This window comes from Carya illinoinensis, chromosome 5, assembly GCF_018687715.1.
Source record: "Carya illinoinensis cultivar Pawnee chromosome 5, C.illinoinensisPawnee_v1, whole genome shotgun sequence".
NCBI classification, from domain to species: Eukaryota; Viridiplantae; Streptophyta; class Magnoliopsida; order Fagales; family Juglandaceae; genus Carya; species Carya illinoinensis.
Window position 1 is genome coordinate 11,874,080 of NC_056756.1, and position 21,865 is coordinate 11,895,944.

A 21,865-nucleotide genomic window follows, 5' to 3' on the forward strand; every position below is an offset into this window, starting at 1 on the left:
TGTGTAATAATATATTACTCATTGAAAACAATTAATTGAAACAGGGAGTGGAAGACTATAACTCAAAGACTAAGTATGATTTTCACGAAGATTATTATATTAACACATTGATACTTATCTAGAAAGAAGATCACGTAAAAATACAATATCAATCTTCTTTTAAAAAGAGAAACAAAAACATCACTTGGAAGTGTCTGCTCTGCAGCACCTTCTTTGATGCCCACCTAGCCTTTCCCTTTTCAGGCTGGTGGAAGATTAGATACCATTCCCACTAATCAATCAAGAATGCTTTTCAACGCACTAATTTTATGCCACATAAATTATGATGGGACAATTTCAATTTTAATTATGCAAGAGGCTAAAGCTTCTATTTCATCTGGATTTATTAAAAGAAATTAAATCAATGCCTCCTTTTCAGCAGAAAAATAAGGATACTATATATAGGAAACAAGCAGCATATATGGTGGTCACTTCTGAAATTATGCAGACGTGACATCATTAGAAGTTACATGAGAAAGAAATTTTCTAGACATATATATATATATATTGACATTGACTTCATACTCTTCCTCCTCCAATAATATTTTTCCAGTGAAGGTATATCCCCTAACATGATTAGGCAGGCCGCAGGATGGGAATATTGTTCAATTCCGGTTGAAAAAATTGCCCAATCCCAAATGATAAAATCAAATATGACCAAGAAGGTTTTATCCAGTTAACTTTTCTTCTTTTTTTTTTAAACTAAAAACTTTAGTTGATGTAATCAGTACACATTCTTTAACTCTGGTGGTTTGTTACACATATTCACATAATTTTAAAGGACAAAGGTTGTGGTGGCGAATTTTGGTTTTTATAAACTTCAAGCTATTTGTAAAAATTAAAATATGATATATTAGATATATTTTATAATATAATTAATTTTACAGTCTAACATATCACATTAAATTATATCAGTTTATAGATTTATTTTTTTAAAATATTTTTGATTTTAAACATTTTTGCAAACATAATTTACATAATAAAATATTGAATTTATTTATTTTGATTGGTGATATGTATGTATGTATGTATATATATAAGATTTATATAATTAATAAAACTCAATAGTATCTCTTAAGAATTCTCATTAATTCACCAATTGAATTGTTACACGTTTTGCCTTCAAACTTTAGACTAATTCATAGATTTGAAAGGAAACAAGATAAGGAATAACGTGTCACCTACAATTGCAATATTCCTAAAGCAAACGCACCGTTGTGTAGTTATCGACCCACAAGAAGGTTCTATCGTCATTATCATTCAAAATTTATATTGAACTAGGTTAGTGCATTTTTTTTTAACCTTGTACGCTACATTACATGCAATATATTAACCTATATGTTTTTAAAGTATTCTATAATGAGAAATATTTTAATTATAGAATGATTATATAAAAATAAATTTATAAATTGATATATATTTTAATCTAATATGTTAAATTATAAAATTATTTATATTATAAAATAAATCTAAAAAATTTTATAATATGTGAATTTATAAATTTATTTTTTCAAATAACGCGTAGAATCTTTCTAATCTGTACTACAATTAAATAACAGCTGGGGAAACGGTGATTTGATTGATATATAAATATTTCTTCATCATTTCCTCTTTAATTTCGCTGGCCTCAAGCAGGCCGTGTCCAATTAATGAAAGCCGACTCAAATTCTGGGGAAAAGATTACCGCGTTTGGTACAGCGGTGTCTTGGCCATTACTAATCTGAAAATAATTCAATTAACTCAACTATATTTTCGGCTACATAACTTCATTTATTATTATTATTAATATAATAGGGTTTTTAATTGTTTTACTGTATTTTATAACTCTATTTTTTTTAAATAAAGTATAAAATAATTATAAAAAATTGTATATTATATCGTTGCCCTTGGCCGCCTCTATTCCAGCTGCATGCAGACTAAACATGATTTGGCCTCGTTAGCCGAAATTCCAAGTTTTTCAAAAACACCGAACATTCGCCGACGACCTAAAATCGCCAATCAAGGAAAAAAATGACCAGAATTAATCTAAGAATGTGAGCTGAGCTTTCCGTATCACATGCACATCACTATTCTGATAATTTGCAGGTCGTGCGTATGAACTAATTGGCTGCTAAATTGACAAAATGAACCACAGTTTCACAATCAATTTCGGAACATTTACAGCTCCATAAGGCCAGTCAAGTGGTAACCTAACCACTCCATTTTAAAACACACAATTTCTTGTTTTCTTAACACACTGGTACTACTGTTTGAACTATAATTATGTAAATTAAAAATAATTATTTGATGAAGTGGCACGATTACATTAGTTGATTTTAAATAAGTAGTAAAATAATTATAAAAGAGTTGTATGTATATCATTATCGTATCTGTTTATGTCTACAAGAAATGGTGGCCGGACATTAGGTCCGTGCTATTTTGTACAATACATACTCTCAAATGTAATCAAAAGGCTTTTAAATTTATATTTGTTATGATATATAATATGGAATATATTTAGGAGTCTCACGGACAACGTATTCTAATAATCGTTTGATGTCTGTCACATTATTTTGGGTGAGCAGACATGACTTAGAATTAGTAGCGTCCAATATACCCAACTCAAAACGTATGGGACTTAAATTATTGTCATCCTCGATCTAACATTGGCCCGGAATATTAGTTGCCTTGCCTTAGCTACATATCGTGATATAAATCATGATGTTGGATTTTTTTTTTTCTTTTTAATTCATATTACGGTTATGTTCCTTTTCTGAGGCTACAAGTTGACGCACTTGAAGCGACACCAAGCTCGGCCCAAGCTGAATCCAGATAGGTTAGTATAAATTTAGGGCATAAATGATAATTATAGGCTCGCTCATCAATCTGACCCGGCCGAGCTTTTAGGCCCAAATATTTTGCCACAAGTCATATATACAAACAAAAAAATGAATAAATAAACACAATTGAACAAACCAAAACTCATCATCTTTAATATATAATGCCAGTTTATACGTCGAACTTATATAAATTTTCATTGAAGTTGTTGACGTATGAAGTTTTCACGTAATTTTATTAAATCTTCTTATTTTACTATATAATTTATAATGAAAAGTGTTATATTTATAATTTTTTTTTATAAAAGTAAATAAACGAATTGAAATGACTTTAAATGATACGTTAGATTAGTGATGGTTAAAAAAAAAAAAAAAACCAGTAGACCGGATCGGACCGGACCAAACCAATGGGATCGGTCTGGTTCCGAGTTTGGTTTAATCCTGTACTGGTTTTATTTTTCTTAAAACCAATTAAAATTTGTCCGATTCTCATTTTTCTTTTTCTAAAACTAGACCGGACCTGTTTATATATATATTCTAATTTTTTCTATTATATATAATTTTTATATATAATATATAATTATATATAAAATATTTTTATATTATATGATAAATTACTAATTAATATAATATTAAATTTTAAAATCTTATATCATTTTGTTTATTGTATTAATAGTTATACTAATACTATATCACTATATATTATAATATATTACTATATACTATCACTATAGTATTATATACTATATTATATATATTATATATTATACTGGTTTAGGAGAGCAACTGGTGCATAATTGATTTTGAAAAATACAAAACCGATTCATACCAGTTCGATTCTAAATTTTATTCAAAACTAGACCGGACGAGTTACATTCTTATGTTAGATATATTTTACAATAAAAATAATTTTATAATTTAATATAACGTATTAAACAATACCAATTTATCCATTTATTTTGTTGATTATATATATATCTGGGTGGTCAAATAACTTCTAATTTACCATTAAACCTCAGTAAACAAAGCAATAGTAGTACACATGTAGTGGCATCACAACACTGATCGAACAGGTAGCAATGAATATTAAATAATACTGCATTCTAACAGGAGGCTGGCTCATCGTGAGTCTTGACCACGATGGTCCATCGCCACGTTATCATTCCAAGCGACCCCAACATGATGAATGGCACTGAATCACTGGCCACAAAAATCCAAGAGTTTGAGGTCGATCGTGGGAAGCATATAGAAATATGCACATCCCCAAAAAATAAACGGGAGGGAGCTGGGGCACCTTCTCAAACGGGTCAACGTACCAGCTGTTCCCACCCCCAAAATTAGCGGCCACAGCACAGAAACTCCACCACGTCCGTACATGCCCTTTCATTTCGTTTTGCCATTCCGATCTCATACAAAAGACATAATTAACTTTATTTTTTATGGTGTATGATTATAGGAATAGAAAAAAAAAATTGAATTAAATTATGGTAACAACCTGATTGTGAAGAAGATCATCATGATTATTCACGTCTTATTCCATTCTCTTCTGCAACCCAAAAGCCATCATTTCTTTTGACACAAAACTGAAAGTCCATACCTGAAAAGCCTAATATATATTCTACCAGTCATCGCGCGAGAAAAATCACCATTCTACAGAGATGTCTGGAAGTTTTTCAAAAGATGGCAACAAGAACGATGACGATCCAGAGACCCTTGAAGCGAAATCGGATGGCCAACAACAACATGCAGAAAACGAACAAGCGGAAACTCATGTGGAAGTTCCACCGCCATCGGACCCCGAGCCCAGCCTTGAGCAGATTCTGAACGAGGTTGATCGGTTCCTGGAGGCCATAACCATTAATGCTAGAGAAGATAAATTAAAACCTCCGGAACAAGCTCCCGATTGCGTGGAGTTGTTGTCAAACACGGTGGAGAACATGGTTGATGCGTACAATGTAGGCAAAACGAATTTTGGCGGAGACCAAGACGACTCGTTTCTGAAAGCCGTGAGTCGAATTTCGAAGCTGTCGAAAAGGTTCAATGAGTTACCATCAAGCTCGACATTATCGTCTTCATTGAACCGAACAAGCGCCGCACTACATCGAGTAATGTCGTTTTTGGAGGACAAGTTCCGCATCCTTCTGCATGAAGAGTCCCAAGCCATTAACAATCAGGAGAACGACCGTTGTCTCCTGCACGAGCCTGAACCCGACAAAGACGAGGAAGAAGTCGCAGAATTTTCTCCAGAAACCATTTCCGACATCAACAAAATTGCCTCGGCCATGATCCTCGCGGGATACGAGAATGAGTGTTCTATGGTTTATGGCATCTCAAGGCGAACCGCTTTCAAAGCAGCATTGAACAAGCTAGGGTACGAGTATATAAGCATCGACGACGTACAGAGAATGCAGTGGGAATCCTTGGAAGGAGAAATCACCTCGTGGATCAACACCGTCAAGCAGTGCTCCAAAAAACTATTCTCCGACGAACGAAAATTGTGTGACTCCATTTTCTCCGACGACCCGCCTCTATCTAGAATCCTATTCGGTGATCTCGCAAACCCCGTCGTTATACAACTTCTGGATTTTGCACAGGCGGTTGTATTGACGAAGCGATCTGCCGAGAAGTTATTCAAATTCCTCGACATTAACGAGACTCTGCGCGATCTGGTTCTGGCCATGGATAGCGATTCGTACCCGGAGGAACTCATATCTGAGGCCTCAGAGGCCAAGACACGGCTCGGCGAGGCCGTGGTGAGCATTTTCTGTGATCTGGAGAACTCGATCAAGAGTGATCAAGGGAGGACCCCGGTCCCTAGTGGCGCAGTGCATCCATTGACGCGGTACGTCATGAACTACCTGAAATACGCCTGTGAATACAAGGACACCTTAGAGCAGGTCTTTCGGCAACACCTCAAGACCGAGAAGGATGAGAAAGAGACCTGTGATGTTGGCGAATCCGATGATGTTCCGACGTCGGAAACATCGCCGTTTTCGTTAGAGTTAATGAAGGTCATGGACCTGTTGGACGCGAACCTGGACATGAAGTCGAATCTTTACCGGGATCACGCTTTGCGCTACATTTTCTTGATGAACAATGGGAGGTACATCCTACAAAAGATGAAGGGTTCCACTGAAATCCACGAGTTGATGGGCGATTCGTGGCGCAGAAAGCGGTCGTCGTTGTTGAGGCAGTACCACAAGAACTATCAGAGAGAGACATGGAGCAAGGTGTTGCAGTGTCTTAGCCATGAGGGTCTTCAGGTGAGTGGGCAGGGGAAGGTGTCGAAGCCGGTGTTGAAGGAGAGGTTCAAGAACTTCAACACCTTGTTCGAGGATATACACAAGATGCAGAGCATGTGGGTAGTGAGCGACGAGCAGCTTCAGTCGGAGCTCAGGGTTTCGATATCGGCTGTAATGATTCCGGCATACCGATCTTTTCTGGGGAGGTTCAAGCAATACTTGGATCCGGGTAGACAAAGCGAGAAGTATATAAAATACCAGCCAGAAGATATTGAGACTTTGATTGAGGAATTGTTTGATGGAAATCCAACGTCTATGGCGAGGAGAAGAACATGATAAGTCTCGCTTGAGGGAGAAGATAGATATCCTGGTGGTGCAATTAACGTCAATTTCTATATGTGTTGTATACTTTTTGTATCCTATATATATGCCTTAATTTTGTGGGTTATTTGGTTTTTGATCATATAATGTTACAGATTATTTTTGCATAAATGCATGCACATCTTTTTTCCATCATGATTTGTCACCATTTTAATTACTTTCCGATAAGAATTTATAAATAATATTTGGTTTCTTCGCCTTATTATTGTTCTTGCGATAGTTTGATCGGTACTGTAAATCATGATCATGTACGTTGTTCTTGCATATACATGATATATAATATATATATATATATAATATATACACACATATATAATGAATGCAACGACGTCATTGGTTTTCAAGGAAAATAAATACATCCTTTGATTGCCAAAGCAACTAAATTATTCCAAATCCTAGCTAACTGCCCTGCAAGGAAATTAAGATGCATTCAAATCTTTCTTGTTTGAGATTGAGGAAATCTTTATAGTAAACTGTCTAGCTAGCTAGTCGATCGACTAGCAGTACTAAACTTTCAGGACACTTAAATGTCGCATTAATGTCATAGAAGGCCAGGAAAAAGTCATTATGGACCGGATATCATTCACTATACTTAAAAAGTATCTCCTTTACCGCGTTTTTTTTTTTTTAATGAAAAGTTAGTAAGCCTGTTACCAACTTACCCGCCCTATATGAGCGGCCCTATAGAATGGTCGTCCGTCCCCGTCATATGGGTGGACGGATGGAGGTCGAGAATCGGCTGCCCCTCCACTCCCAAATGGCAACAAATCACATTAAAAAAAACTCCCGTTGCTGCAGGTACCTACCAAATCCAAACAATGATAAATCATTGGAAAAAAAAAATCAACCAACTAAAACCGAATGAAAGTTAAACAAAAAATTTGAACTAAAGTCAACCGACCGTGGGTCTTTGATTTTCAACCAAGGAATGATGTCATGCGATCGTAGATCTCTGGTTCATGACCAAAGAACCATAGTGTCAAACTTACCAACGACATGCACACTGTGAGCAACAAAGGGTATGCCGGAGGAGAAGATCAATATGACAATAAAAAGAAGAAGAAGACAACGACGGAGAAGAATGAATGAAAAAATGACATAACTACCAAAGCCACTCGTCCCCTTCCTGCCACCCAAACTCACCTGAACCCTCACCCTCATCTGATCAATTGATTACTCACTCAATCAAAAACCTCGCATTTTAAAACCCAAAACGGTACCGACACCGACAGTACCATTCGATACCCCCTTCCCAAAGCTCTCCTTGCTGAAACCGACTCTACCATGTTGAACCAACATGCTATACCACTACGGCAAAACACCTGGAATTGCAGAATGCTATGAATTAAGAGTTTGATGCCCTCCTCAAGATTGGCACATGGAGTCTAGTTCCACCATTACATGAGCTCGAAACATCATTGGGTCAAAATGGATCTATCGAATAAAACGGAAAGTGAACGGTGAAGTTGAACACTATAAGGCACATATGGTAGCCAAGGGATATCTTTAGCAATTTGGTGTTGATTTCTCCGACACCTATAGTCCAGTTATCAAACCCACCACGATATATAAGAAGCCTTATCCATTATTATTTCTTTAGGATGGAAAATTAGGCAAATTGATGTGCACAACTACTTTTTGCACGGTACACTGTTGGAGGAGGAGGTCTTCATGATCCAACCTCCGGGATATGTTCATCCACACTTTTCAAATCATGTCTGCAAATTACAAAAAATACTGTATGGGCTAAAACAAGCCCCAATGGCCTGGTTTTCACGTTTAAGCAATTGTCTACTGGAGTTGGGTTCCCATGGCTCACGGTCAGACACTTCTCTGTTCATTCATAACTCTCCCAAGTTCACAATGAACATACTAATTTATATTGATGACATTTTGATTAGATGCTCACACAAGCATGACATTGATGACCTGTTAAATACTCTGCATTATGACTTTGCAATCAAAGACTTGGGAAGTTTGAACTTTTTCTTGGGCATTGAGGCACTCACTTCCCACGGATAGATCATATTATCTCAGTTGCGCTATATTATGGATATACTCAAAAAAGACAAAAATGCATGAGGCCAAACCCATAAGCACTCCAATGGCCAACTCCACCAATTCTCAGTGCCTTTGATAGTGAAGATTTCAGTGACACCAATCTATTTCGCAGCACAGTTTGAGCTTTACAATATTTGTTAGTCACTCGCCTAGATATAGCTTTCACAGGCAATAAATTATCTCAATTTATGCACAAACCCAAATTATCATATTGGCAAGTAGTAAAGTGTCTCCTTCGTTATTTAAAATAGACAATCAATCATGGTCTCTCCATTCACAAGTCTACAAATACTAGGGTGAAAACCGACCATATCAGTAAGGTTTTTAACAAAAATCACCCTCAATTGATGGAGGTTATTTTCATGGAAGAACCGATCGGACTAGCCAATGTGGAGGAGAAATATTGCCCGTATTGATTCTAGCGATTCTCGGTGGCTTAGAGGTTGTCTCTGAGAGAGAGAGAGAGAGAGAGTTGCAGTCTTAGGGAGGAGAGAGAATGAGAGAAAGTAAAGAAGAATATGGGAGGAGGAAGGAGATTGGCTAAAATTAAACAGTGTTTTCTGACTTATATCTTTTTTTTTAATACCTTATATTTTTTTGCATCCGTTATGTGTAAAATGACTTCATTTCACTTAAACTTAAGTGAAAGACATCGTTTTATCTAAAATAAATATAAAAAATATATATATCAAGTCAGCCAATTCAGCGGTTTAAAACATGTTCAAGCTAGAACCAAACTAACCAACGTCGGTTTCAAGATATTTCTACTGCCGGCTGACCTGTTTCCTGCCGGTTTAGTCGGTTCAGTACTCTGGCAGCCAGTTACACTCAGTTACGGCTGGTTTGGCCAATTATTATACACCCCTAACAAAACACTGCTCTACAGGCATTACCAGATGTTTTTTATTGGGTAAGCTCCCGTGATGACAAACGATCAGCCAGGAGATTTTGTTTTTTCTTAGGATAGAATATAATTTCATGGAATTGCAAAAAGCAAGCTATAGTTGCTCGATTAAGCATTGAAGCAGAATATAAAGCACTAGCCTATAGAATCGTTGAAATTCAATGGCTTCAATCCTTCTTGCAAGAACTTGGCATTAGGGTCTCACAACCTCCTATCTTATGGTATGACAACAAAGCAGCAATATATTTATCAGCAAATCCAATTTGTCATGCTCGTATAAAACATATAGAAATTGATTTTCACTTGTCAGAGATATGGTTGCCAAGAAAATCATTGAAGTCAAGTTTTTGTCCTCCAAAGATCAACTAGCGGATATATTTACGAGGCGTCTATCTTCATTAAGGTTCACAACAATTCGTTTCAAACTCAATGTAATTTCCATTTCATTGGACTTGTGGGGTGTGTTAAGTACAAGGAAACCAAGAAAGCCAACTGAGTTTAGAAGACTACTTCAATCAAACTTTGTTCTGTTATAAATTACTATCTGATCTAGAGATAGAATTTGTTCTGTTCCACTCCTCCAATATTGTATCAAATACTTTCTCTATTAATAAGATAAACAATACATTATTAGTGTGGTTGATATCTTCCTTAAACAATGACGTATGGATGACTGCGCAACACGAGATGTATGCTCTCCACGATTCGTGTTATATATGCTATGAAGTAGGAGCTTGAATTAATGACTATTTTTGGTAGTTAAAAGGCTCAATTCGTGGAAACATTACCGAACAGTTTTTAGGTAATTAAATAATTAAAAGACCTCCCATAAAAAGAAATATTAATAATAATACAAATAATATTGAATAATTTTGTAGAGTGTACAAATCGTTTTAAAAAAAAGTTAAATTTATTATTAAAAATTTAATATTTTTTATATGAATATCATATTTGATTACTTTTACAAAATGAATTATACGAAACTCGTGGACTCAATATCATTTCTTTAATAATAATCAGGATACCTCACATGGAGATCCGGAGAATCTTCAATGACATTTCTGTATTTTGTTCTGTGCTTGATCATCAGGCTTAAGAGATGTACGGTAAATAGGAAATTGCAGCTTTCTTTCGTTGCAGTAACCTGATGAAAAAAGATCGATAAATGCAGTTGTTTCAAAAAGTAATATTTTGTATAAAAAAATAAAAAAAATAAAAGAAAAAAGAAAGCGTTTCCCCACTGAACTTTTGTTGAATGATCTTATGAAAGCAAAGGATCGAGCCTTTAGAGATTTGGTTGGACGCTTAAGAACCGTGAGAGAAAAAGAAGGACCGATCGAGAAAGAAAGACTGATTTTTCCCAAACAGAGAAGACATGCACTTTTAGCATGCAGCTAGAAAGTAAGTTTGGGGTCGGACCTGCCCGGTTCTGCCGGTTTGAATGGAATCAGATCCTCATATTCTCTCCGGTATTCGGCGCATATCCGTACCCGCCGCCCGATCCAGACTGTGCTGCAGGGCACGCCTTGCCCTTTCCTTTCTATCACAACTGCCACTTTGTCATTGCTTTAGGTGGACAAACCAGCAGGGTATAAGTCCCTCTTTTCTAGTATTATTTATTTATTTTTATTTGTTTAATTAACGACATGAACAGTAATATTAATTCATTGAATATATGTTCTGGAAATTTAAATGGGCTCGATCCATACACGTACACACAGCATATATTTTGTTGGGGAATTGCTCCAATATCCATGCATATTTAAAACATGTCAATTTTGTATATATCTAATTTTTTATAGATAAATATATATGAAAAAATTTATTCATCATCTTTTTCTCATCATCTTATAATGTGGTATTAGATAATAAGTTTATAAATAAAATATAATATGTTTTAAATATATATATATATATATATATTTAAATGAGATTGCTTCATATTATATATATAAAAAAATAATTTGTGTAAATCTCAAATAGACAAATTCTATATAAATTTTTGTAAAAAAAATAGACTTTACTTAAAAAGAATTATAAAAAAAACTATTATTTATTAGTGAAATCTATTTTTTTTATTAAAAAAAATTTAAATGTAACTTATAGTTAATGATACTCTATTAACGATACTCTATTATATATATATATATATATATATATGATCCAGCAGTACTAAAATATATTTGGTATTGAAAGATGACAGATGACTGCTGTGAGTTCTTTAATTCTGCATGGCACAGGCACAGGATAGATGAGAAATGATTCGTGCAGTCGGGAAATGCAGTCGGCGTGCAGTCGGCTGTAAAAAAAAAATTAATACAGGACTTACATGAAAAAAAAAAATTATTTTTATAGCTTTTTATAATTCATGCAGGTCCTCCTGAATATAAAATAATTTTTTTATAATTTTTTTTTATTCATTCCGTACAGCCGACTGCACGCCGACTGCGTTTCCCGACTGCGTGTAGCAAAGCCCCAGGATAGATAGGTAGGATAGGTTTTTTTTTTTTTTTTTTTTTTTTTTAATTCTTAAAAGAATAATTAATGGTTGTTGATCATTTATTAAAGAGCAGTGAGGAGGATGTAGCACGAGCTGGGTCTCCAAAAGATCAATTTTTTTTAATTTATTTAATTTATATTTTTTAATATTTTAAAAAAATTATAATATCATTTAAAAATACTTTCTTAACCATTAAATTAAAAAAAAAAAGTAAGTGGGGATATAATTTCAAGATCGGGTTATTTAGTGTTTCTGTTTATTAAAAGTACTCTTAACTGTGCACCTTATATATATTTATAATATATTAAACGAAAACTTTACTTAATTTGAGTCTTTTACTTCTGTACTGTATATGATGTATGGCTTGCTTCTAATGGAAGTGCATGCATGCATGCTCCAGATTGTGTTACTGGTCTTGGTTGTAACAAAAGGCCAGCGTGGAATTACTAGAGTTATACTTGGATTTTATCCAATTAATTATATATCTATTTATTATATAAGTGGCTATCTATCGTTAATTCTTTTTTTCTTTTTTTATCTATTTTTCTTGTTTTCTGTTATTTGTTTCTCTTTTTTTCCAATTCTTTACTTTTAGAACACAAATTCTCTCTCCCTCATTGTTTGCTCTCCCTCCCTCCCGAGTTCTCTCTTTCTCTCTTTAATTCACGGATCCGTCTAAAACCAAGCAATGAAAGACCAAACAAAAGGAAATGCAATGTGAATAAATCACAAGCATAAGCCACGAAATTAGTAAGGAAAAATTAAGAGAAAGAACAACAATGGAGACTCACGAACAAACCTGCAAGTGGAGAGAAAAATAGATGAAAAATAAATACTAAAGAGGAAGAGGTCTACATAGTTTTACATCAAAGGAGAAATTGAAAATTAAAGAGATGGAAATTGAACCATTACTAGCCGAAAATGGAGGAATGAGTGGGGGCATTTGCTGACTTGTAGAGGTAAAGAACCAAAAATAAAATGGAAAGGAAGAAGGAAAGCAGTAGACGACAACCCAATGAAAAACATAGGAAAGAAGAAATTATGTCATAGGCTACAAATGCTACTTCAAAATCTTAAGCGTTGCAGCTAAGAAGAAATAGCTACATAAAGGTGAGGAACGTTAAACTTTGAGAAAACCTAAGACGACAAAATTAGCACAAAAATAGACTTTGAATAAAAAAATTTAAAAACAAAACTGACCTTAGTGCCATCAGAGAGTACTTTGGCTAACACAGGTATCTCATATTGATAAGCTATTTCCCACTCAGGATTGCTAGTTATATCCATTATCTGACAAGAAGAGAAGTAGCAGCGCATGGATTGAAGAAGGGGATGAAAACTGAAATGGAAAGGAGGTGGAGAAGTAACGACGCGCAGGAGAAGAAAAGAAGAGATGAAGAAGCTGTAAGGGCTGGACCAAACGATGCCGTTTTGGGGGATTTAGTGGACTGGGTTGAAGGCTCATGGGTTGGGCTGAGGACCAAATGGGCTTGGCTCAAAAGAAAAATAAAACACACTCAAATAGGTCCAGTTCGAAAATAAAAGAGTCCAACAAAAGAAAAAGTACAATTAAAAAAAAGAGTCAAATAAAAACACTACAAATCAATATTAATAAAATTAAATAATTAAAGTCCAACATTAAACTAATTTAAAGTAAAGAGTAATTTAAATGCAAAATAATAATTAATATCAAGAAAGCACATCAAAATAAATTTCACAACTTAAAATCATAAAATAAATCCAACGACAAATCTGATAAATTTAAAACAAATTATCTCATAATTAAACAAACACTTCCACTAATTAAAGAATTAATTTAAATAAAAAACTTATTAAAGAATTAATCACATTTTTTATATTCGTAATGTGATGTACAATTGTGATCTCTTCAAAATATATTAGCTTGAAATAATTGAAATAGTCTGGTAAGGAAAAGAAATAAATCTCACATAGTTCATAATTGTATTAATTTATCATATTTTAAATTTTTTGCATTTATATTATTTACTTTTTTATTGATCATATACAAGTATTAAATTCATATTACGTAGGAGTATTTGCTGTATTTGGAAAATCAATTCTGCTACGGGTAGTCCAATTCGCATACCACATGCGCACCCCCTGTTGACCTGGTAGGGTAATTTAGTAAATTTGTAAAACAAAAATAAAAGAAGCTGAACTAAAGGAGATCCTCTCCAAACCGTACAGTTTCATCATTTCAAATGGACTTATGTGTTAGGAATAGTGAACAAACGAAGAGAAATTTTGGGGTTGAGACTTAAAGAGCTAGCGATGATGATGATGAAAATGAGTCAACTTGGAAGAAACTCAAACTCAACAAATAGAAATATGCTTTTCTTGAGGAGAGTTTCGAGGAGCATAGTATTCTCAACCCAGCAAGTTCGAGCATCAAAAGCCAACTTTTTTAATCATGCATTGTGTTTTTATCAAAATCCAGATTAGAGCAAGATTTTATCCATAATTATTTGTCTTAATTTAGATAAACAAAACGATAATCTTTTCCCACTTCAAGAAATTTTTTTTTCTATATAATATAAAATGTTTTCCGCATAAGTGAAGCACTTAGCTTTCTTCCTCTTCTTCTTCTGTTATTTTTTTTCCTTTATCAAGAATAAAGGTATAGAGAGAGCAATGAAGCTTCAAACAAGCGTGAAAGCCATCAATTTTAACAAGGAAGAAGAATGCTTGTTTTGATGGTGTTTCGGAGTTTTTGAAAACATTGAGAGGCTTAAAGATTAGGGATTGTGAGGAGGCAGTGGAGAGGAGCTCTACTTTTAATTGCTGGAAATTACTAAATATGGTTTTTTAACATCTTTCTCCATTTACTTTTCAGACATAAAATTTAGAGATAAGAAGTGAACGAACTTGGACAGGACGTCTCTGAGAATTGTGGGTCTCGTTGATATGAGAGAGAGAGAGAGAGAGAGAGAGAGAGAGAGAGAGAGAGAGAGAGAGAGAGAGAGAGAGAGAGAGAGATCAAAGGAAATCGTTCGCAGGAGGTAGGAGAGCACTTTCATTTGCAAGATGCCAGATGAACTAAGATACCGAATGAAATCGCTTGCTAGAGGGAGGAGAGCATTTTGGCTCATGAGATGCCGAATGAATTGCGATTTTTGACTTGTAGAAGCTACAGGGGGAATGGGACGGATGAGAAGAGCTTCTGGAGAATGAGGGAAGAAGGAATCCATCAAAAGCAATCCGCAGCATTTCAATTTTTCGTCTACCATCTAAAGTGCAATCCGCACCGTTTCATTAAATCCGTTCCATGTCATTAAGGGTGTGCAAGGGTGTGCAAATTTGACTACGAATAGAGTTTTCCTAGGAAAATATTGCAACCTAGACTTCACAAATAGGTAATTTAACTTAATGCATTAATTTTTATTTAAAAAAAAAATCATATTATTTTTATTAAAATTATTGTCACCTTCAATTAGGTAAATGTGTTTTACACGATGCTTTGAATTAGTGTATATATATAGTTAGGTTTAAAAATTATATGCTAAGCAGGGAATTAAAATAAATACGCCTATTTAATTTTAATTAAAATACTGTAATGTTAAAGCAGATTGCAAGTTTCTATACCCTAGCTCTCGTTCGATATTTATATAAGATTTAAGCCACGCACGTACAGAGAAATTCAACCGAGCAAAAGGCAGGGTAGTAAAGCGAGCATATTTTAATGGAACATTCAAACCCTCTAAAAATCTCCACGCTTAATTCCTTTTCAGCTTTCATGGGATGGGAGTAGGTCAAAGTCAGTGACAAACCCAAGGATGCTTTTGGATCCTCACCAATGTTGTGCATGAGCATGATCGAACGTTGAGAATCCAGATGCAAAACCCAAAAAACATGCGCGTAATGGTCACGTCAGAGGCCGAGGGTTCGGTCGTAGGGTCCGACAACAAGGACGGACACAGCCGTCTATTAAAAAATCCTCTCCCTGTAAAAGCCTGTGCCCATGTCTTCGCCAGCGCCTGAAACTTCAAAAGGCACCATTTTGCCCCGAAAAGGAGTCTCAAGATACGGTTCGGTTCTCCTTCAGCGTAGACAAATACCCATACGTAGCCGCCTTCCATAGCTGACAATCCCTGCTTTTCACACTTTATAGCTTTTACTGTTTGGAGTAATCCATATTGTCCTTATATCGACACCTCGCGCGCTACTCAGTACAGACAACAATCCTTTTGAAGCAAAAACCACGAGATCCTTCAAGCACGCGCTGCGACAACTACAGACAAACTCCACTTATTTACTGCTGTTACCCTCTCCTACCCAATTCCTATAAAACCCCACCCATTTACACTCCCATCTGGACGGTACCGAACATCAACGATTTCATCGAGTATACTTTTGTTTTCCTTGACCTTATTTCTTCTGCGTCCAGCGTCTAAAGTTTTTTTTTTTTTCCTTAATCTTTGTTTCACTGCTTCGTGGTCAAATTTAATAGAACAATGCATTACCAAGCTGCTGAGTACTCGTGGGGTTACTATATGCCGGTGAGGAGCATTGGGCCTGACCCACTGGAACGAGTGGTGAGGCTGGCCTCGGAGAGCGCGGTGGTGATTTTCAGCGTCAGCAGCTGCTGCATGTGCCACGCTGTGAAGAGGCTCTTCTGTGGTATGGGCGTGAACCCGACGGTATACGAGCTGGACCAGGACCCAAGAGGCAAAGAGATCGAGAGGGCGTTGGTCAGGCTGCTCGGAAATTCTCCTGGTTCTGTCCCTGTGGTTTTCATTGGAGGGAAGCTGATTGGTGCCATGGACCGAGTCATGGCCTCCCACATTAATGGGACCCTAGTCCCACTTCTCAAGGAGGCTGGAGCCCTCTGGCTCTGAGGGTGACACGACAAGTTAGACCCCCCAGGAATTTGGAATTTATACATACAAAGGAAAGAAAATGAAGGAGCGGGTTTGATTGTTATGATCTCCAACGTCAGATACATTAGTGTCCTGTTGACGTTGATTTTCCTGCACTAATCTTTGATATAAAGAGCTGATTAATCTCTAACTTGTGTAGTACTGGATGTTGCATTGAAGTATTAACTATTATTAATGTATTTGAAATTTCTCTTTTGTATAGAGAAATGGAAGGCGAAAGTTAAGCTTATATTAACTGGCATGGTTTCAATCTTTCTATCTATCGTAGTTGACACCCCATGTGAAGGGTAAAGAATAAAACAAATTATGTGTGTTTTGGGCCAGGAAACACCTCGAAGCAATGATGGTTGGGATGGTTAAGGGAGGTAACTTTTTCCGGCAAAATGTAGTGGTGTCCGTACGCATGGCTCTTCAAGTAGTACTCGAGTCATCTAGTTGTTAATTTTCTCTATAGATCATGTGTACGGAGATGTAATGAGGGGGACGGTGACATGATGCCTTCAGCTCTGTAGCTGTTTGCCATATCATTTGATTTTGTGGGAACAGTTCAGAGGCTACTGTTGAACTAAATCCATGGATGCATCAACTGTCATATGCCTGTCAAGGGGTTGACTTGGCTTCTTGTAATCTCATTCTCTACTAGGGGTGAATTCGGTCCGGTCCGGTCCGGTCCGAGGAGGTTTTACGGACCGGACCGAACCTATTCGGTCCAGGGTTTTCCCACCCTGGATCGGACCGAACTTCATACGGTCCGGTCCGGTCCGGTCCCATTCGGTCCGGTCCGGTCCGGTCGGTCCGTTCGGTCCACCGAGTTTTTTTTTTTTTTTTTTTCAATGACATTTTGTTTAATACTTATGTAATTATATTGTGACATATTTAATATATATACATATACTATACTATTATATATATTAGTAATACACTACTACTATTAGTAATAGTGATAATTATATATGTAACTATATCATGTAATAATAATAGTAAAAATAGTAATATATGTAACTATATGTAATATTAATAACTAATACTATTAGTCTATTAGTACTAATACTATAACTAATAAATATATGTAATGATAGTGATAATATATGTAATATTATATTAAATAATAGTAATACTCTTATTACTAATATTCTATGTAGTTATAGTGATTTAATGCTAACATATTACATATTAAGTTAACTATACTAATACTATTATAAATTTACAAATATATGATATATTATAATTTATACTATAACTTTTATAATATGTTAATACATTAATATATATACTAGTACTATATATTTTTTTTATCGGTTATACTAGTACTATATATTATAGTTAATAGTTATATATTAAAGAATATAGTAATACATTGATACTAAATATATATATATAATATAGTTATAGACTTACAATGATTTAGTTATTATGAATTTATAATTAGTATAACTATATAATTGTATTAGTATTAGACTATTAGTAATTCAACTATTATATAAATAATAATTTTTTTTTAATCTATTCGGTCCGGTCCGGGGTGAAAAACCCTCGGACCGGGACCGGACCGAATACCTTCGGTCCCTTAAAAATTGGACCGGGACCGGACCGGACTCATTCGGTCCGGTCCGGTCCGGTCCAAAAATGACCGGTCCGGTCGGTTTTTCCGGTCCGGACCGTTCGACTTTCAGCCCTATTCTCTACCATTGATTTCAAAAGAAATTACTGCCTTTTTATTACCTTAACATTTAACGCTGTTAAGCTTAAATTAAAATATGATACTTCCAACTCCATTGTAACTAACATAGTTAACTAAGAGCATTGGCACATCAAATTATAGCCAAAAGTGTTAAAATTGATCCATATGAGACTAGCCAAAAGGGCTACAGTAATTCCGTATGTTTTTCCAAATTTGACTAGTGACTGTAGCAAGTCCATAGATTATTTTATTGTGTAAAATTGCTTCAGTAATTCCATCTGTTAATTTTTGTATCTTGGGCCCAGCTTTTTTTATGATGCAAAAATTAATTCGTAGTATAAATTGTTTGTTACTTAAAGTCCTTTGATTATAAATTATTTTTAAGTAAAGTCCTTTGATTATTGTTTTGTAATTAATCCGATTATTCAAACTAATGTCAATTTAAGATATATTAACATTGGGAAACAATAGTTTTCCTTATTAATTAATATATAGAGTGTATTTGTAAAATATTAAAAAAAATTAAAAAATTTATTATTTAAATATATAATATTATATTATTATTTTGACTTTAATATGATAGTCTACCGTGGAGCACTATCTTTATTGGTTTGAACTTTAGTTAAAAATTCTAATTTTAATCAAAATTTAGATTTAATAATAACTAGATGATTACTAATATTCTCAGGTCACCTAGCCCAATTTCCATGGGCTACCAACAGAAAGAAAGGCTGCAAACATTCTCATGTTAAGTATTTCAACATTATGGGCCAATGAATTTCCTTGGATTCACAGAGAGAGAGAGAGAGAGAGCCACTGAAGTCTTGAACCATTCCCTCCCAACCGACTCCTACATCAATCACATACTCTGAAAGATAAAGATGTGCCACGTGCCATGTGCTGTCACGTATATTTTTTGATAATTTGTACGATTGGACTGTACAAGTTAGCAGATGAATGCTGCTGTAACATAATATTATATCATAATTCCCGATCTCATTTAGCTCCACAAGAAATTGGTGCCCACTAGGGAAATCTGTACTTGTACCGGTGGGGGCAAAAATATTTCTCTTTTTAGCAAGACAACCCACAAAGGACCAGAAAAATCAAATATGATCATTGCAGTTCTGTCGCTTGCTGTGTGTTTCATCTCAAATATAAGAGCCAAAATCTACATTTTTGTGGCTGAGAATCCGCCAAACTTCCACGCATTTGCGGCTTCAAATACAACTCTAGAGGCTTGAAGAAGTGAATGGTTACCCTAGAGCAAGAAGGAGACCGAAATGTAGTGCTAGCCAAGTAAATTGGACAACTCGGAATTTGGTCCATCTTACCTTTATATACTAACAAGTACAACACCATTCCCTTGCGCTTGTCATGTTGTTTTGATGAAATTATGGGAGCATGTTTGTTGCCACAGACACAAAGTAAAGAAACAAAAATGAGTCAGAAATCAAGCAAGCTTCCCTGCAGAAACAACGAAAATTTTCAATCTTCCACTGCAATATGGGCCTTCAAGCTTTGGTGTTCTCCAACATGGGAAATTACAGACCTCCAAATCAAACCCCACAAGTACTAGTCAATCTGCTACGGAGCAATAACCCTTCCCACTCTCTTCCACTGCGCAATCAGCCAAAAACGGCTCTTCACATGTCTTTGTTTGTAGTGAATAGATAAAGCATTTTAGCTCTCTGGTTACAGTTGGTCCTGGCACCAACTACTCACGGGCTCATTATATGCACAGTGATCAGAATTCCTCACCTATATGGTAATGCTTCGGATGCCTTTATGGAGCATCAGTTATACTATTGATGCTTTTTTAGAAGCTTCTTCCCACCGTCTCCAAATTTGGCTCCCATGGATGTTGTAGTTTTCCTCCTTTTTGCATCTCTGTTCTTTCATCCAATTTCACTCCTAGCTCAACCAACAAATCCTGTCTCTCGGATCACCGTAGTGGGTGTGGTTTACTGTGATATCTGCTCCAGCAACACTTTCTCTAGGCACAGCTACTTCATGCCAGGTAACTGGGCTCTTAATACCAAAAACTTGTCTCAAGTTTCATACTTTAGAATGAAATCTCAACTTCCAATTTTTCAAATGTGCGCTTTTGTTGGGTTGATTAGGTGCGGATGTTCAAATACAATGCAAATTCAGAGTAAACTCGCCCAAAACCATGGAACAGATCACATTCTCAGTCAACAGAACCACAGATAAACACGGAGTATATACGCTAGAAATACCAACAGTCGATGGGGTGAACTGCGTAGAAGGTCTGGCATTAACATCATTGTGCCAGGCTAGCTTAATAGGGAGCCCGTCTTCAGCCTGCAACGTCCCTGGCTTGAAGATCACGTCAAATGTGATATCAGTCAAGTCTAAGCAAGATAATCTCTGCATATACAACTTGAATGCACTGAGTTTCTGGCCATCTAAGAAGAACACTACCTTATGTGGAAATCAGAAGGAATTGCAGAACTCTTTGGACTCCTCAAAGTGCTTTCTTCCATTTTTCCCACCAAGTGGATTCCCTTGGCCCCCTTTACCTCAATTTCCCTTCCCTCCACTGCCCCCCCTCCCTCCATTGCCCTTTCCTCCACTACCACCTTTCTCCTCATTGCCCTTCCCTCCACTTCCCCCTTTTCCATCTTTTCCTTTCCCTCCATTACCATTTCCAAACCCACCATCTTTGCCCTTTCCATTCCCACGATTCCCCCCTTTTCCTCCTACTACATCTCTTTTCTCCCCTCCGCCTCCACCTGATTTAATCTAAGAGACCCAAGAACTTGGATACCTCACATCCCTACATTCTCTCCCCCTCCACCAACATTTAATCTTGGGGACCCAACAACTTGGATACCATATGCCCCTCCATCTTCTCCTACTAGCCCTCAAAACCAAATTCCGTGATTACAGTTTTACTTTTTTTTTTTTTTCATCTATGCAGTCACACATAATGTTTGATTATCAATGTTGGAAGACAGATGCATATAGAAATTACAATATATTTTGCATAATTAGATCGTCAAAACAGATACGAATTTGTTCATGTTATCATCAACCACGCACCTGTGGACGCAGTTTCTCATTTTCGCTTGTGAGTCCCTACCTTCACAACACTATCAAGCGATAAATTTATGGGTAAAATAAACTACCAGTGTTTAGCTACATATCAAACCGATTACTAGCATGCTCAAGCCGACAAGGAAGATACAACTATACACTTTCCTCTGACAGATGATTTATTTATAATTTATCTATTTGCATTTTTTTACTTTTTTGTTACAAACAAAGATGCCTACAGACTTTTCCCATGATTTTCGGAACGCAAACCAAGGCTGGCTAC

General features: G+C 35.7%; 3 protein-coding genes and 1 long non-coding RNA gene across 4 annotated transcripts; 3 read left to right on the forward strand and 1 right to left on the reverse strand.

Annotated features, from left to right (window-relative positions):
- Positions 1-3,987: 3,987 nt before the first annotated feature.
- LOC122309701 (exocyst complex component EXO70B1) lies at positions 3,988-6,610 on the forward strand. Its single transcript, XM_043123278.1, has one exon. It carries the CDS (start codon positions 4,514-4,516, stop codon positions 6,431-6,433), a length of 1,920 nt encoding a protein of 639 aa, XP_042979212.1. The 5' UTR covers positions 3,988-4,513; the 3' UTR covers positions 6,434-6,610.
- Positions 6,611-10,334: 3,724 nt separating this feature from the next.
- Positions 10,335-11,020, reverse strand: LOC122309705. Its single transcript, XR_006242504.1, has 2 exons — positions 10,863-11,020; positions 10,335-10,587 (listed from the first exon to the last, which is right to left on the reverse strand). It is a non-coding gene; the product is annotated as an uncharacterized LOC122309705 (long non-coding RNA).
- A 5,246-nt stretch (positions 11,021-16,266) lies between these two features.
- LOC122311965 (glutaredoxin-C1-like) lies at positions 16,267-17,070 on the forward strand. Its single transcript, XM_043126766.1, has one exon. It carries the CDS (start codon positions 16,416-16,418, stop codon positions 16,797-16,799), a length of 384 nt encoding a protein of 127 aa, XP_042982700.1. The 5' UTR covers positions 16,267-16,415; the 3' UTR covers positions 16,800-17,070.
- A 2,827-nt stretch (positions 17,071-19,897) lies between these two features.
- On the forward strand, positions 19,898-21,536 carry LOC122311964 (proline-rich protein 4-like). Its single transcript, XM_043126765.1, has 2 exons — positions 19,898-20,542; positions 20,646-21,536. The coding sequence occupies exons 1-2, from the start codon at positions 20,380-20,382 to the stop codon at positions 21,290-21,292; spliced, it is 810 nt and encodes a 269-aa protein (XP_042982699.1). The 5' UTR covers positions 19,898-20,379; the 3' UTR covers positions 21,293-21,536.
- Positions 21,537-21,865: the final 329 nt, after the last annotated feature.